We start from the raw sequence: 18,834 nt of genomic DNA, 5'->3' as shown, positions 1-18,834 counted from the left end.
TAAACTGTAGTGTGCCAGACTTCCCTGTCCTTCACTGTCTCCCAAAGTTTGTTCAGACTCATGTCCATTGAGTCAGTGATACCATCCAACCATCTTATCCTCTGTTGTCCCCTTCTCCTCCTGCCCTCAATCTTTCCGAGCATCAGAGTTGTTTCCAGTGAGTTGGCTCTATGCATCAGGTGGCCAAAGTATTGGAGCTTCAGCACCAGTCCTTCCAATGAATATTCAGGACTGATTTCCTTTAGGATTGACTGGTTTGATCTCCTTGCTCTCCAAGGGACTCTCAAGAGTCTTCTCCAGCACCACAGTTTGAAAGCATCAATTCTTTGGTGCTTAGCCTTCTTTATGGTCCAACTCTCACATCCATACACGGTTACTGGAAAAACCATAGCTTTGACTATATGGACCTTTGTCAGCAAAGTGACAGAAATGTCTGCTTTTTAATACACTGTGTAGATTTGTCATAGATTTCCTTCTAAGAGTCTTTTAATTCCATGGCTGCAGGCACTGTCTGCAGTGATTTTGGAACCCAGGAAAATAAAATCTGCCACTGTTTCCATTGTTTCCCCATCTATTTACCGTGAAGTGATGAGACTGGATGCCATGATCTTCATTTTTTGAATGTTGAGTTTTAAGCCATTTTTTCACTTTCCTCTTTCACCTTCATCAAGAGACTCTTTAGTTCCTCTTTGCTGTCATTAGGGTGGTGTCATCTGCATAGTTGAGGTTGTTGATATTTCTCCCAGCAATCTTGATTCCAGCTTGTGATTCATCCAGACTAGCATTTCCCATGATGTACTATGCATATACATTAAATAAGCAGGGTGATAATATACAGCCTTGATATACTCCTTTAACAATCTGGAACCAGTCTGTTGTTCCATGTCCGGTTCTAACTGTTGCTTCTTGACCTGCATACAGATTTCTCAGGAGGCAGGTCAGGTGGTCTGGCATTCCCATCTCTTTAAGAATTTTTCACAGTTTGTTGTGATCCACACAGTCAAAGGCTTTAGCATAGTCAATGAAGCAGAAGTAGATGTTTTTCTGAAATTCTCTTGCTTTTTCTATGCTCCATTGGATGTTGGCAATTTGATCTTTGATTCCTCTGCCTTTCCTAAATCCAGCTTTTACATCTGGAAGTCCTTGGTTCACGTACTGTTAAAGCCTAGCTTGAAGGATTTTGAGCATTACCTTGCTAGTGTGTGAGATGAGTACAATTGTATGATAGTTTTAACATTCTTTGGCATTGCCCTTCTTTGGGATTGGAATGAAAACTGACCTTTTCCAGTCCTATGGCCACTGCTAAGTTTTCCAAATTAGATGACATATCGAGTGCAGCACTTTCACAGCATTGTCTTTTAGGATTTGAAATAGCTCAGCTGGAATTCCATCACCTCCACTAACTTTGTTCATAGTAATGCTTCCTAAGGCCCACTTGACTTCACATTCCCAATTGTCTGGCTCTAGATGAGTGATCACACCATCGTGGTTATCTGGATCATTAAGACCTTTTTTGTACAGTTCTTCTGTGTATTCTTGCCACCTAGTCTTAATCTCTTGTGCTTCTGTTAGGTCCTTGCCCTTTCTTTCCTTTATTGTGCCCTTCTTTGCATGAAATATTCCCTTGATATGTCTGATTTTCTTGAATAGATCTCTAGTCTTTCCCATTCTATTATTTTCCTCTATTTCTTGAGCACTTAAAGCAACTAATGTTTACTAAACACCTGTTAAGTGCCAGATAACATGTTGAGAATACAAAAATGAGATTTAACACTCCCAGTCCCTGCCCTCCTGGAGCTTATAGACTATTGGAGGAGGTGGCTATTGATCAGACCATCACAAAGCAAATATATAATTATGATATGTGGTGAATAGAAATTATACTGTGCTTTGAGGATGAAAAATGGAGATGGGAAGTTAGGACCCAGCCTTAGCAGGCAGGGGGTGATAAAGGAAGTCTTCCAGTGGGAAATCACATTTAAGTTGAAAGGGGAAGGGCTGATCCTTATTGTCCAGGTGAGGGAGTGGGGCTGGAGGAGAGCAGGCAAGAGGAGAGAGGGAGCTACACAAACAGAGATGTTTTCTATGAGCTTTGCATTTTATTCACCTCTCTTACTGTGCTTAGAACTATCTTATAAGGTAATTTCCATCATTATCCCATTTTTCAGATGACAGAACCTAAGGTATAAAGACTTCATTTAGCTTGCTTAAGGTCACAGCTTGGAAGTAGTTGGGCTCGAGTTCAAACACTGGACACCACTCTCTGGTCTTTGTCTCAGGAAGCGGATAGATGGTGATGTCGTCTGTTAAGCTGAGAAGCCCTGAGTGAAAAACCAGTGTTGGGAGTATTGAGGCAAGATCATGAGATCAGTGTTGAGATTTGAGCTTTTGAGATAGCCAAAAGGCAGTGTCAAGGAGATGGTAGGATATATGTGGTCAGAGCCTGGGGACAGTTGGGACTGAATAGAAGTATTTGGCAGCCACTGGCCATTAGGAGGACTTATGGGATCATGCACAGAAGTCAGAAAGGTTCTCACCCAGGTCTAGCCATACGCTGCATGACCTTAAGCAAGTTCCTTCTCTTTTCTGTAACATGAATTAGTTGTAATGGATTTAATAGTCCATTGTAATTCTCTGCAACTGTCTGATTCCCTTAATGTTTGTTTGATGTCAGTGGAGGTCCCTCCTCCTGTTTGGAGCATTGCCTTTGGTTTAAGATGAGAACAAGGGGCCTTTTTTGGGATGGCAGTCTGTGGTTTTCATGGCTGATATGTTTTTCTTCAGTTCTTAGGTTTCCTTCTTATGCCTGTCAACTTGGTTTGGCTGGACTGCACATCACAGAAAGCAGATGCCAACCAGAATTAGCCATGTAGATGAGAGGATGTGACGTGAAGGATTTTGGTGGTAGGCAATTAATAGGTATTGGTCATGGTGCTAGACTGTGCCAGAGTCACTCATTCCCCACATTGCTATGCCCATGACAGCCTCACTGTCTTGTAGCTTCCTCTGTGGCCTTGTATTTAGGTCTTTCCTGTCTTCGTTGGAAGGGACATGGCCTCTGGGAACTGGGGAAGGCTTTTAGGGACTCTGGGTTGGCACTGTTGCAGCTTGTGGGCTTGGCATTTCAGAGGTGCTTATGTGGATTCAGTGCCCAGACATTTTTATTTTTTCATTCAGATGTTGGATATTTTTCCCCTTGAAATTTCAGATACTGAGCACACAACCTATGTTGGTGAATGGTTGACAGTGTTTGTAAAGAAATGATAAATCTTATTTCCTCCTTCTCTGTTGTAGTGTTTTGATAGATCATTTTGTGGTTTTTTAATTTTAATTTTTTTGGCCATGTGGCATGTGGGATCCTGTTTCCCCAACCAGGGATCAAGCCCACTCTCTCTGCATTGGAAGTACAGAATCTTCACTACTGGATCACCAGGGAAGCCTCTTTGTGGTTTACTTTTCACAAGTGTTCTTAACCATCTAGATAGCATAGTCATTTATGATTTTGCCGGTGTAGGGTTTGGAATTGACCTTCCTGCTCCCACCATACACCACTGCTTCTATCTTTGCCATGGTTGCCAGGAACTATCTCGTGTTAAGTCTGTGTCTCATTGACCCCTTGGCAGCATTTAACAATGACCACTTCCTTAAAATGCCCTCTTCAGCCTCACTCTTGCCCTCTTGGTTTTCTCCTTCGTCTCAATTTATCTATGCTTTTTGCCCATTAATAGCATGAAGTGTGAGAACTTTCTAATATTTCTTGTACATGTGGGGTTCCCATTTTTTTTCATTCTTAAAAACCAGTTCATTGCTTGTTCACTCATTTATCTGTGAGCCTCACCTGGAGGAATGGGCATCCTATAATTCTTGGTTTTTCCATCCCTGAGGTAGCCAAGATAGTCCATTTGTTTTGTATCATTTTGGGAATGTTTTATGTATATATAAGCACATACAGCTATTCTTATATATCTAATATATGCAGTATACCTTAACCTGGCTTTAGGGAGACTGGTCTGAGAAAATATCCTTCCAACTAGATCCCACTAAAAATATCTTTTACTCAATTGTTAAACCATAAACATATGTGCTGTGATTTTTTTTTTCTTTTCTTAAGGGATAAACTTAATAATCTTCTAGGGGCAGATTCTCAAAATTCACTGTATATATGTAAGATCAGTTCTTAGAAATGGAATAATTGGGTGAAATGGCTATACATTTTTAGTTTTTGGTAGAGATTTTCAAATTAGAGACTGTGCCCATTTACACAGTAACTAACAATGTATGAGAGTGTCTTTTTTCATATCCATGCAAATGCAGTGTGCTAAGAAACTTAGGAATCTTGGTCAGTATGATAAGTGAAAAATGAAATCTTGGTGTAGTTTTTTAGCATTTCTCATGTATGGTTGAGAGGAGGTCCTGGGCCCCCGATGCACTTGGAGGAGGTTAGGAACTCCGCTTCTTTTTGGTTCTGGAGCACCCCAGACCTGCTGGCACTGATTTCTTGTTTCTACCTTCTTGACAGCAAAGTTGAATTTGTTTATGGGTAGAGAGCAAAAGTGAAAGTGTTAGTCACTTAGTCCTTTCTGACTCTTTGCAGCCCCATGGACTGTAGCCCGCTCAGGCTCCTCTGTCCATGGGATTCTTCAGGCAAGAATACTGGAGTGGGTTGCCATTTCCTTCTCCAGGGGATCTTCCCAATCCAGGGATTGAACCCAGGTCTCCCTCATTGCAGGCAGATTCTTTATGGGTAGAGATTAGAGCTGGGAAAATCTGTTTTAGGGATGGTAAATGTCAACACAAGGTGTGTGTGTGTGTATGTGTGTGTGTGTGTGTGTGTGTGTGTGTTGACCTCTCAAAGTTGCTCAAACAGCTAAATTCTCTTCCTCTGACTAAATGGAAGGAGGAGGGGAAAGGAGGGAGGAGGAAGAGGAGGAGGAGGGAGAGAGGGAAAGAAGGGAGGGAGGGGTGGCAGGGAGGGAGGGAGAGGGTATATGTTCGTTTGCCTTTGTGTACAACTGGAAAAACTAGTTTGATAAATTTTATTGGAATGCATGTGATTTATTCTTAGTTTGACATCTTGTTTTACCACATTCATTCCCCATTTGATTTCAAACCCTAGCTGGAGTTTGGTCGTCTCCTAAGGGGTAGAAGGTTGACGTGTATGTTCTACTCCCTTGACCCTACCTAGAACCCACAGATATCCCATTGGTCACTGTTATTACCACAAAGAGGTCCTGTATTTCACAGCATCCAGCCTCCTTTTCCTACTTATTTCCTTCATCTATTTATAAATCTTTTTGAAATTTTCTATCCCTTATTTTTAAAACATTTTACTGAATGATACTGAAATTTACTTTTCTCAGCCCACATCTTTCATAGCTGTTGCTTATGGTATTCCTCAGGTGCTCCCAATGTACCCACATTTCTTAATGATTCAAATAATTGTAGTCACCTAATTTCTTCACTGAGAGACACTTCTACATGAAAGGCAAATATGCGTATTAAAGGATGAGAATATTAAAGAGATATTGGATCACTGAAAGAAAGGTGGCTCCAGGACATAAGAAGAGGGTGCTTGGGATAGAGATTGAAGGATGTTTATGGGACAAAGATGTTGATTCAGTAAATAGCATGACTAATTGGGTTGCCACCTGAAGGTATTTCAGAATCCATGCTTAGAGGCAGTGAGAAATGTCAGAATGGTAGGCTGGTGCATATGAGGATTCCAGCATCCATGTGGTTAGACAGGTTGGTTACATGAAAGCAAGTGAACACATTTTACTTGTGGGGTCAGTGTTGCTTTTCCACCCCATCTCTGTGAGCATTTCATTAAAGGTTTATGGTGTTCAGAAATTTCGTGGTAGTAGCTGGGGCCCCCACTGATTGATAGTCAGGGTGCCTCTGAATTAGCCTCTTAGATGTAGCTGAAAACACCCGATTGAAGTTCTGGTGTCAGAGAGTACTTTGCAAAGCTGGAAAGGAGTGTGGTATTTGATTCCTAGGCCCCTTTGGTCTTAGTAGATAGTGTGGTGTGAACAGGAAAGGCTTCTTACAGCAGCACCATTTCACCCCTAAGTGTGTCAGTATCCCCAGACTTCAGCGGGGCAGGTGGTGTCATACCCCTATCACCTATCCCAACAGGAGGTGCTACTGCCCGGGTGCTTCTCTGGCCCCCTTACTCGTCTGGGCTCTTCACTAGTCTGCACCCTTTCAGTCCTCCCAGCAGTCTTGCTTGCAGGGTAGATTGCCTGTAACATTTTGTCCTTGACTCATCTATTAGGAAGTAGTAAGTAACCTCTAAGGGTTAGCTTCTATGCCAGAGTGCCCTGAGGATGACAGACATGGTCATTTTTTCCTGATATGAAAACATACCAGATGCTTATAAGCAAAAGTTATGTAAGAAATAATATGGTGCTCTGTTTGTATAATTTAATAGTTTGCTGGCTAGAATCTGCAACTAAACTAGATAGTGGGGAGGGAAGTGTAAGTATAGGAAATTCACATCCTCAACTGAGATCTTCAATCTGCAGAATTAACAGCAATAATATAGGCATTACAGTAAGGTTAATTCTTAAAAGGAAATGGTACATCATTAAAGGATGGATGGATGGATGTTTAAGATGGGAAGAACCCCAGAGCTTGCTGAATGAGAGTACATGTTCTGGACTCTGTTCATGTTGTGACTCTACCATTTACTAGGTGTGTGGTCTTGGTATGTCACTTCCCTTCCCTAATCTTCAGTTTCCTATTCTCCAGAATGAGGCTAATGGGGCCTACTTTGCAGGGTTGTTGTGAAGATGAAAACAGATCCTGTATATTAGGTGCTCACAGTGTCTGACACTTAGCAAAATCATGAATATGTGTTATGTAACATTCTTCGATGTCTGTGGTGATCATTAAAAAATTTTTAGTTTATCTTAATACGCCGCAGCTGTGTGTTGCTCATTAAACTCTAGCGATTCCTATAGTTTGGCCTTCAGGCTTCTAAGCTGTTGAGGTTAGACCCCTAAGTAAGTTTGGTAGTATGTGATTAAAGGCATTTTTGTAGATTTATTTCCATGAAGAAACTGATAAAGTTAAATTGCTCTGTTAGGATTTAGTTGTGACTAACTTCACTATAGGCAAAAACAGAAGTTATTTATTGCAACTTCCAGTGAATCTATAATTATTTCAAAAAAAAAAAGTTTTTTACCCTCTATGATTTCATAGGTGAGTCCAGGCTTTTACACTGCTGAGTGACAGTTGTTTGGTATGTGCATTTAAAGTTCAGCTCAGTCATAGGAGAACTCAGGTTAACTGTTCTGTCTGTGAGTTAGAATTGACAGTTTTTCCAGTCATTTGCCAGACATCTTTTGAGTGTTTACTGCTTGATAGGCACTTTTCTAGGCTCTGGGGATATAACTGTTATCAGAATAGAAAAAATTTCCTGTCATCATGGGCCTTATGTTAGAATGAGAGTGAGGTGGGAAACAGGACAAGACTATATAGATAAGAGTATGATACAGAATGGTTGGACGTGAGAGACAAAATCACTGAGCTCTGTCTACTCCCCTAGCTCCTTTCTTCATTTAACAATTTTTCTCAGTTTACCATAGCCCTCTTTTTTTCTTTACTCTGTACTAACTCCCTGAGAGTCTCCTTCAAACTCATGAAAGATAAGAGTCATATTAACCAAGCACAGAAAGAAGGCTGTAAAGATGCATCTACATGCTGTGCCTGTAGTCTGCATGAGCAATCAAGTTCAGTTCAGTTCAGTTGCTCAGTCGTGTCTGACTCTGCGACCCCATGAATCGCAGCACGCCAGGCCTCCCTGTCCATCACAAACTCCCGGAGTTTACTCAGACTCATGTTCATTGAGTCGGTGATGCCATCCAGCCATCTCATGTTCTGTCGTCCCCTTCTCTTCCTGCCCCCAATCCCACCCAGCATCAGGGTCTTTTCCAATGAGTCAACTCTTCGCATGAGGTGGCCAAAGTATTGGAGTTTCAGTTTCAGCATCAGTTCTTCCAATGAACACCCAGGACTGATCTCCTTTAGGATGGACTGGTTGGATCTCCTTGCAGTCCAAGGGACTCTCAAGAGTCTTCTCCAACACCACAGTTCAAAAGCATCAATTCTTCAGCACTCAGCTTTCTTCACAGTCCAACTCTCACATCCATACATGACCACTGGAAAAACCATAGCCTTGACTAGACAGACCTTTGTTGGCAAAGTAATGTCTCTGCTTTTTAATATGCTATCTAGGTTGGTCATAACTATCCTTCCAAGGAGTAAGCGTCTTTTAATTTCATGGCTGCAATCACCATCTGCAGTGATTTTGGAGCCCCCAAAAATAAAGTCTGACACTGTTTCCACTGTTTATCCATCTATTTCCCATGAAGTGATGGGACCAGATGCCATGATCTTAATTTTCTGAATGTTGAGCTTTAAGCCAACTTTTCCACTCTCCTCTTTCACTTTCATCAAGAAGCTTTTTAGTTCCTCTTCACTCTCTGCCATGAGGGTGGTATCATCCACATATCTGAGGTTATTGATATTTCTCCCGGCAATCTTGATTCCAGCCCATGCTTCTTCCAGCCCAGCGTTTCTCATGATGTACTCTGGCTGTTATTAGGTGGTCGTATTACAAAAAGAAGATGGCTTCATGCTTCATCTTTGGTGCAGGAGTGCCTGTGCCATTGGTACTAGGCAGGTCTGCCTTTCCTTTGGGCCTCGCTTGAAGAGTAGCTTGGTTAGAGTAATGGCTGCTATAACAAATGCCCTGCATGTTAATGACTTCCCACAATAGGTCTGTTTCTCATTCATCTCACAGCTTTCCTCCACATAGTGATTCAGGAGCCAGGGCTCCTTGTGTTCTGTGGCCTTGCTATCCCCTTCTCAGTGGGCCAGTGGGGGAAAGCACAGAGGAGAATCAAGGGGTGCTAGCCCTGCTGGGCAATGGTGCAGGTCACTTGCACTCCCTCTGCATTGGCTTGAACTCAGTCACCTGTCTGTGGCTAACTGCAAGAAGGGCTGGAAAATGTCATTCCTGATTGGGGAGCCACTCAGTGAGACCCATACACCAGGTAGGTAGGGCGTGAATGATTCAAGGACAGCCAGCAGAATCCCACATAGAAGCACAGCTATCATTTGCTTCTCTGACTCTTCTTTTTTCTCTGCCCCATGATGGATCTGTTCCTATGATCTTTCTTTAGGCAGTTTAATGGTCGTGTAGGCTATAGTCTAGTCTTACAGCCTATGAGCCAGTCTTTCCCTTTAGGGCGGTTGAGTCCTCTCACATTTTTGTTCATGAGATCACGCTTTGATCTAGGATTGTTCTATGGCATTCTTACTTCCAAAAGATTGTTAACAGGGGAGGTGTCCTCACATAGACACTGTGGGCTTGCTAGGAGTTTTTGCTTCCCGAGATGGTTTGTTGTTTGCTAAGCACCAAAAGGACTTTGTTCTAAGATCATCATTGCACCCTCAGATCAAATGGCTGGACTCTAAGGCAGCATTTATAGGAGGCCTCCAGGGTAGAATTATATGCTAAACAGAAATGTTCTGTAGTTGAAAAAATATACACTCCCTTCTTAAGTTCTCCCTGACAATGCCTTCTTGCAATTCATGTTTTTCAGCTATGTTTGATTTTAAGATACTTTAGGGGTAGATGTTGCCTTTTGGGATTTTATTAATAGTATTACTTTTTTTAAAAATGAGTCTTTTGAAGTCTCTTTCATTATAAACAGCCTGTTTTCCCCAGAGATAACAACTTGCAGTGTGAGATATTTTGATTTCACTTGAAACAAAACCAAGGGTTTGAATGTTTTAAATATAAGCAAATCTAATTCTCCTGTGTCTAGAGAAACTGTATAATGAACCATATGTCTGTGGCTTAAGCACACAGATGTGAAAGATTCTCTTTCTCTCTCTTTTTATGTTTTCTTGAAAACACTGCCAGAGCTCAAAATTGGCACCAAGTACCAAAGATCTCCACCGAGCCAACCAAACCACTGGAGATGGGGTGGAACTGGGGGTGCTTCTTGGGTGCACGTGGAGGTGGAGCTACTCCTGGTTTTGGCTTCTCTTCAGAGGCGCAAGGCTCACTGCTCCCCCATCTCCATTTCTCAGAGCCTCTAGTCTTTGCAAGTAGACATTCTCTCTTAGGTGACTGACTTTTCAGATCTTTGATTATTATAGTTGCCTTTTGGGTCCATTGAGGTTGGCTCAGATGGTAAAGAATCTGCCTGCAATGCAGGAGAACCCAGGTTTGCCATCTCATCACAGAGACCAAATACAGGGATCTCCTCCAAATGAACTCAAAGTGAAAGTGAAGTGTTAGTCGCTCAGTCATGTCTGACTCTTTGTAACCCCATGGACTGTAGCTCAGCAGGCTCCTCTGTCCATGGGATCCTTCAGGCAAGCATACTGGAGTGGGTAGCCATTCCCTTTTCTAGGGGATCTTCCCGACCCAGGGATCGAACCCGGGTCTCCAACATTGCAGACAGACTCTTTGCTGCCTGAGCTACCAGGGAATAGATCAGCTTTGTTTTGGAATATTTTGGCTTCAGGTATGTGGAATGTGATCTGCCCCTTCCATATGCCTTTACCTGTCTCTGAAATCACTCACTTAATGGATGAGGAACTTGAGACCTCTCCATAGAGATCAGACCATGAGACTGACAGGTATGTCTGTTGATAGATCTCAAGCTTTAAAAGATGAAATGAACTTACAGGCTTTCTTTCATTAAGGACAGCTTAGAGTAGTGTTTCTGCATCTCTTTCAGTATAAGATATAACCCTGAAGTTATTAGAGCCTGTCAGTAAGTGGCCTTCACCTGACTTGTAGTGTCTGTGCTGTGCCTGCTAGGGGCTGTGTCTGGAATGAAGGCTTAGATGATACTGCTCTTGCCCTCCAGATTGAAACCTGAATGAAGATATTTAACAACACTTTAAATGTTCAAAAACTGTATGACACTTACCATATTTATAATAAGGATTCACATTGTAAGATGCTCAAATCACTTGGTTTGTCAAAGCAGTTGAAATCATGCAGTGAGAAGCAAAGGGAAAGAGATTGGGGTAAATGAATGTGTTTTGTGCGAGCTTGTAGAAGGGCCACACCATATACAGGTTGCCCAGTGTTCACATGTCCTCCCTTGTTGGAAGGCACTTTTGGTTTTAAGGAGTGGGAACTCTTCCTGTCAGCTTAAGTTTTCTTGAGAAGGAGAAAGGGGTTGGGGTTCTCATGGGAATCCAGAAAATGAGAGACAAGGAGTGGCCCAGTGGTCCCCAGTCATGGGAGCTCTTGGTTATTCATATTTATTCCGCTGTTACCAGGCTTTGCCCTAGTTGAGGTGACTTTAGTGCCCATTTACCTTTTGGCTCCCAACAACCACCTTTACCCTGGACCCTTTCTAGTACTTCTGTACCTCACAGGCTCTGCTTGTGCTTGGTTCTGGCTCTCTCATGACTTTAAGTCCAAGCTGGCCCCAGCTTGACACCACAGCTCTGCTGTACACCTGCTCAGGGTCTGCTTTCTCTGCTGGTTGATCTTTCCACTTTTATCTACATCCCCAAGAATGAGCATCTGGCCCAGCTTGTTCTCTCTAGAGAAGAGCTTTCTACACCAGAGCATCCTGTGCACCCACCCGCCCTTACTCGGACTGAGGCGGAGGAGATCAGGCATGAGGTGGGCCTTGTGGTGCACATGTGGTACCAGACCCATCTTTGTAGCAGAGCTGGGGGGCTGGGGAGCAGGCAGCACCTCTGCAGTACCTGTGGGCCTGGCAGGTATATCAGAGAGCCCTTCAGGGCCATGGAGCTTGAGAATGGGTAGGATTTGTGCAGACTGGGATCGGAGAAAGAGTGTTTTGGGGAGAAGACACAAATCTGACCCATGAGGAGAGAGCATATGGCCTATCAGAAGCCTGATATGTGACCAAGGAGGAGGTTGGATTATAATGGTCATAAAAGCAAGGTGGAGGAGGTGAATTTGTTTTATTGAGTAACAGGTCATACTGTAAGCTTTTAAGCAGAGAAAATCAATCACTTTCTCCTTTTTATTCCTGATTTCTACTGTCAGATTAGACTTCCCTGGTAGCTGAGCTGGTAAAGAATCCACCTGCCATGCAGGAGACCCAGGTTCAATTCCTGGGTCAGGAAGATGCCCTGGAGAAGGGAGAGGCTACCCACTCCAGTATTCTTGGGCTTCCCTTGTGGCTCAGACAGTAAAGAATCTGCCTGCAATGTGGGAGACCTGGGTTCAATCCCTGGGTTGGGAAGATCCTTGGAGGAGGGGCATGGCAATCTACTCCAGTATTCTCACCTGGAGAATCCCCATGGACAGAGGAGCCTGATGGGCTACAGTGCATGGGATCACAAAGAGTTGGACACGACTGAGCGACTAAGAACAAGAGACTACTGATGCCACTCAGGAGTCAGGTAATATGAGAGAGGAAATAGTGTTGAGCAGATGGTCATGGGATTGGGAAAAGAACAAGCATGGGCTGATGCTAACAACGATTGCGTATGGCAGCTTTGGTTCTAGGCATGAAGGGGAGTGTATTCTAGGGGAGTAGAAGCGTCCATGTTAGTACCAGGGAATGCAGCAGCCAACACCTAGCGTGGAAATTTTGGTAACAGATTAAAAAAACTGTGCATTTATCTGCTGACTCCAGGAATTCTGTGAAGTCTATGGGCATGTCCCTTAAACTCTCTGAGCCTGTTTTCATCTCGGAAAATGATACTACTAATTCCTGTGGCTACTTCTCAAAAGTTTGAGGTACTCAGGTGAGATAGAGGGTGAAATACTTTGTGAGTTTCAAAACACTCTGAATTTAAGGCATTAACTAATGGATAATGACTTCCAGGGTATTTAAAAATGGTTTGATTAACATTTAGTGGAAACTCATCTAGTATGAAAACTTCAAAGATGGCATCTCAAGGTTGTATTACAACTCAAGCTTTTATAGACTTGTTTCTTCTCTGAATGACGTTAGAGGAGAGTCAAGTGTTCCTGGGAAGAATTACTTCCAAAATAGGGTGTGTGTGTGTTGGGGAATTTGGCGCAGGGGACAGAGATGATCTACTGTTTTTTTCTGGCGCTAGTGACTAGAATACCTTCCTAATGATTAGTTCCTTGATAGTGTGTTCAAGAAGCAGGCAGCTTGATGGCTCATTAGTAGTAATACTTCTCCTTTCCTAGTCTCCTTTTGTCTTAAAGGCTCACCCTCCTTATTCCATGAAGGTGGCAGTTCGCGAGAAGCACCTTAACCCCAGGCTAGATGGGAGGGATGGAACAAAGCTCTGGGGTGCTCTTTCCAGAATCACCGTTTTTGCTTCTTTTCCAGTTCCCTTGCAGAGCTTGTTCTCCTGCACTGCTACACAGGTTCTGTATCCTTAAATTCTCAAATTTGGCTTGCACGCCCCCTAGTGGCAGGTCAGATGCACCCCTTGTTACCCTGTTTGTTGCAGTACCATGACAGCCCATCTCTGCACTCCACTCTATTACTAAGTAGAACCCCCAGTTCACAAATATGGAATGAGAGGTTTGGTGATTCTGACTTGCCATTCAAGTGGGACCTAGGGACACGGGACTTGATCCTGAGCATTTGATTCCCAGATTTATACAATGGGAATGCCTCAGAAAAAAAGATGATGTAGTTACAACTGTTCTAGATTTTTCAAAAAAAAGAGTTAAAAAGAGTCTAGATTATTTTACTATCTGCTCAACTAATTTGAAAGTATCAAAATGTGGCAAATATTTGAAGAAAAGAATGATTGTACTTTCCCCCTTCATCACATTGGTAAATCTTTTGTCACTCACCCGAGTGTTCAATATTTCATGCTTAATCCTGTTACCAACTTTGGAGAACACACACAAAAATGTATAAAGCATGATGTCTGCCCTTCAGAAGTTTATGTTCACATTAAACTCTAGTCACAAGGCGTTCAAATTTATTCCCTTGAGGAAAAAAATAAGTATAATCCTTGGTAACTTTTATTGGGGTTTAATATTTCTACTTCATTTCACAAAAGACAGATTCTGTGAGCATTTGCTTATTGATTTCTTTTTAAAGTCCTTTTCAGTGGAGAGAGAACTGCAGGATAACAGCACTAGTTACCCAGATGAACCCTGGAGGATAACAGAAGAGCAGCGCGAGTACTATGTCAACCAGTTCCGATCCCTGCAGCCTGATCCGAGTTCCTTCATTTCAGGTAACGAAGTGTGGTGGGTGAGAACACAGGTCCCAGCTCACTGTCTCACATAAATAACAGTGCCCATCTTAAGAAATAGTCCATTCAAAATGAGTACAAAAACCTTCTATGATTTCAGTTTGTTTTTCTCTGAGGTTGAATTTCTTACCAACTGTAATCCATGTAGAAAAATACTTGGCAATGGTATTTGGAAGTTTGTGTTTCCGTTTCAAAGGAGTTAAATGGGAATATGAAGCATCCTGGTCCAGATCCTGTGCCTTATTAGCTGGAGCAGTTCCTGAAATGAGTGTTACACCAAGGTGACACCTTTAATTGCTTACTCATTACATTGGTATTAGAGCAAGGACATAGTGTAGCCTCCCAATGAGTTGCTGTGACAGTTTTTCTTATGTTATATACACGTTAGAGTTCAAGTTCATGCTCATTTTCTTTGACTCCAGTCTTTCTCTGGTTTTTCTGAGAGAGAAAAACTGGAGGAAAATTGGCTAGCATTTTTAGGTCCACATATTAGTTCTTCTGGAGTATCTTCAGAAATATATATTCCTGTTGAGTTCTCATGCAAAATTCAAGCTGAGAGGAATTGATTTAGTTCCTACGTGCCTATATTTCACCTGGCTGAAGACTAAACAAGTTGAAATAGTAGAATCTGAAAGAAAAATTCATAGAACTTTCTTTTTATATTTCAATTATGAAGAATGACAGTATGTCCTTGATAGTTGTTACCTGACACTTTGCAGTGTGGACTAAAATTAATTTTCTCTCCTAACATATGGTGTGTAGTTGGAATATACCTGTATAAACACAGATATCATTGTCTGATTGGTAGTAATGGCTTTATTTGAAGGCAGAATGTTGTAGATACAACAAATTAATGTTGACAAAATGATTAAAAAAAAAAAACCCAGAAACCCAGATTTCATGTATTGACCACATGCTCATTTTATACACTGCTTAAATGAGTTTCTTCACAATGTATACAGATATTTAGCCAAATGAGAATAGGTACTTGTTAGGAATGTTTTTATTTTCTTTCAAACCTTTATATCTCACTGACTTTCAAATACAAACAAAACTCTAGTGGCTAGTATAACAAACCTCTATGTACTTATCACTCAACTCTCACAATTTGGTTTTATCTATAGCCTCTCTGAGCCTTGATGGTTTTGAAGCAATTTCCAGACCATTTCATTTGAAAATATTTCAGGATGTATCTGTAAAGATAAGACCTCTATTAAAAATATAACCACAACTCATTGGCACATTAAAAAAAAACATAAAATAACCCACAAAATGCTTAATTATCAAGTCTTGCTCAGATTTCCCTGATTGTCTCGCAACTGCCTTTTCAAAATTTTAGTTTGTTCAAGGGCAGGAGAGGTTCATACATTGCAATTAATTGATGGTCCCTTTTAAAAAAACATTTTAATTTAGATATAGTCTACATACTGTAAGATTCACCCATTTAAAGTGTACAATTCAATGTTTTTAGTATAGTCACAATCTAGATGTAGAACTCTCGGAGATAGTGGAGGATAGAGGAGCCTGACATGCTTCAGTCCATGGGGTAGTAAACAATCAGCTATGACTTAACAACTGAAGAACAACAGATTTAGAACACTTCCCCCCAAACCACCTACTTACTAGTATTTATTTCCTATTCCTGCTTTCTCTACCACTCCTTCCTTAGCCTTAGGTTGCCATTTTAAACTACTTTCTTTGTCTATAGAGTTACCAGTTCTGGGCTGTTCATATAAATGAAATTGTGTAATATGTATTTTTTGGTGTGTGACCTCTTTTACATAGCATAATGTTTTTAAGATTCATCCATGTTGTGATATATACCAGAACTTCACTCCTTTTTATGACAATATCCTTCCATTGTATGGATAGACCACATTTTATTTATCTTTTCATCATTTGATTGACTTTGGGGTTGTTTTCTCTTTTTGGCTATCAGGAGTAATGTTGCGCTGAACATTAATGTACAGGTTTTTGTGTAGATGTATGTTTTTGTCTCTCTTGGATGTATACCTAAGAGTAGAATAGCTGGCTTATATGATAACTCTATATTTAACCTTTTCAGAACCAGTCAGACTATTTTCCAAAGTAACTGCACCACTTTACATTGCCACCAGCAATGTCTAAGGGTTCTAATTACTCCACATCCTTGCCAACACTTGTTACTATCTTTTGGTTGTATCCACCTTAGTGAATGTGAAGTGATATCTCTTTGTAGATGAAGAATGACACTGAGCATCTTTTTATGCTCTTATTAGCCATTTGTATATCTTCTTTGGAGAAATGCCTATTCAGATCCTTTTCTGTATTTAAAGTTTTTCTTAGTTTTTGGCCATACCTCGCAGCATATGGTGTCTTCATCCCCCAGTCAGAGGACAAATCCGTGTTCCCCACTGTGGAAGCATAGACTCTTAACCACTGGACCACCAGGGAAGTCCCTCCTTTGCCATTAAAAAAAATGGTTGAGTGGTAAGAATTCTCTATGTATTCTAGATACAAATTCTCTAGACATATGATTTGAAAATACTTTTTCCCCAGTCTGTGGCTTGTCCTTTTATTTTTCTAACAGTGTCTTGCAAAGCAAAAAGTTTAATTTTGATGTTCAGATTATTTTTTTCTTTTGTTGCTTGTACAACATCATATCTAAAAAAATCAGTGCTTAATTCAAGGTCATGAAAAAGTATGTGTTTATTTGCCTCTAAGCAGGAATATATATGGAATATATATTACAGTTTTATTATTATTATTATTGGTTTGTGGGATCTTAGTTCCCAAAACAGGGGTTGAACCTGGGCCCCCAGCAGTGAAAGCACTGAATCTTAACCACTGGACTGCCAGACAATTCCTTATATCATAGTTTTCTTCCTTCTTCTCTCCCTCCCTCCCTTTCTCTTTCCCTTTTTCTCTTTCTTTCATGTGGGATCTTAATTCTGGGAAATGAAATGAAATGTTAGTTGCTCAGTCGTGTCCGACTCTTTGTGACCCCATGAACTGTAGCCCGCCAGGCTCCTCTGTTCATGGAATTTTCCAGGCAGGAACACTGGAGTGGGTTGCTGTTCCCTTCTCCAAGGGATCTTCCCAACCCAGGGACCCAACCTGGGTCTCCTGCGTCTCCTGCATTGGCAAGTGGGTTCTTTACTGTTAACCACCTGTGAAGCTTATAATAGGTTACTGGTCTTTATTATTTTTTTTTTATTTCTCTGTATATTGGATGTGTTAAAATTTGGTCACTGATGGATCAATGCTGTGTGTCAGTTCAGTTCAGTCGCTCAGTCATGTCCACCTCTTTGCGACCCCATGGACTACAGCATGCCAGGCTTCCCTGTCCATAACCAACTCCTGGAACTTACTCAAACTCAGGTCCATTGAGTCAGTAATGCTTTCCAACCATCTCTGTCATCCCCTTCTCCTCCCACCTTCAATCTTTGCCAGCATCAGGGTCTTTTCAAGTGAGTCAGTTCTTCGTGTCAGGTGCCCAAAGTATTGGAGTTTCAGCTTCAGCATCAGTCCTTCCAATGAATATTCAGGACTGAATTTTCTTAGGATTGACTGGTTGGATCTCCTTGCTGTCCAAGGGACTCTCAAGAGACTTCTCCAACACCACAGTTCAAAAGCATCAATTTTTTGGTGCTCAGCTTTCTTTATAGTCCAATTCTCACATCCATACATGACCACTGGAAAAACCGTAGCTTTGACTAGACAGACCTTTGTTGGCAAAGTAATGTCTCTGCTTTTTAATATGCTATCTAGGTTGGTCATAGCTTTTCTTCCAAGGAGCAAGCGTCTTTTAATTTCATGGCTGCAGTCACCATCTGTAGTGATTTTGGAGCCCAAGAAAATAAAATCTGCCACTGTTTCCATTGTTTCCCCATCTGTTTGCCATGAAGTGACGGGACCGGATACCATGATCTTAGTTTTTTGAATGTTGAGTTTTAAGCTAACTTTTCCACTCTCCTCTCTCACTTTCATCTGGAGGCTCTTTATTTCTTCTTTGCTTTCTGCCATAAGGTTGGTGTCATCTGCATATCTGAGGTTATTAATATTTCTCCTGGCAATCTTGATTCCAGCTTGTGCTTCATCCAGCCCAGCATTTCGCATGATGTACTCTGCATATAAGTTAAATAAGCAGGGTGACAAAATACAGCCTTGATGTACTCCTTTCCCAATTTGGAACCAGTCTGTTGTTCCATGTCCAGTTCTGTTGCTTCTTGACCTGCATGCAGATTTCTCAGAAGGCAGGTAAGGTGGTCTGGTATTCCCATCTCTTGAAGAATTTTCCACAGTTTGTTGTGATCCACATAGTCAGAGGCTTTAGTGTTGTCAATAAAGCAGAAATAGATGCTTTTCTGGAACTCTCTTGCTTTTTCAATGATCCAGTGGATGTTGGCAATTTGATCTCTGGTTCCTCTGCCTATTCTAAATCCAGCTTGACTATCTGGAAGTTCATGGTTCATGTACTGTTGAAGCCTGGCTTGGAGGATTTTGAGCATTACTTTGCTAGCATGTGAGTGCAATTGTGTGGTAGTTTGAACATTCTTTGGCATTGCCTTTCTTTGGGATTAGAATGAAAACTGACGTTTTCCAGTCCTCTGGCCACTGCTGAGTTTTCCAAATTTGCTG

At 41.5% G+C, this 18,834-nt stretch overlaps 1 protein-coding gene across 2 annotated transcripts in view; it reads left to right on the top strand.

The window, feature by feature from the left end:
- Positions 1-18,834, top strand: part of REPS2 (RALBP1 associated Eps domain containing 2) — a 256,926-nt gene that overhangs the window by 110,283 nt on the left and 127,809 nt on the right. For both annotated transcript variants that reach the window (XM_061136570.1, XM_061136569.1), the window contains exon 6: positions 14,058-14,196. In XM_061136570.1, the coding sequence (XP_060992553.1) occupies positions 14,058-14,196 (139 nt within the window). The remainder of the gene's footprint in view (positions 1-14,057; positions 14,197-18,834) is intronic.

Source organism: Dama dama, chromosome X, assembly GCF_033118175.1.
Source record: "Dama dama isolate Ldn47 chromosome X, ASM3311817v1, whole genome shotgun sequence".
In the NCBI taxonomy this organism is placed as follows: domain Eukaryota; kingdom Metazoa; phylum Chordata; class Mammalia; order Artiodactyla; family Cervidae; genus Dama; species Dama dama.
Note: the sequence above shows the minus strand (reverse complement) of the source record. Positions and strands in the feature narration are given on the sequence as shown.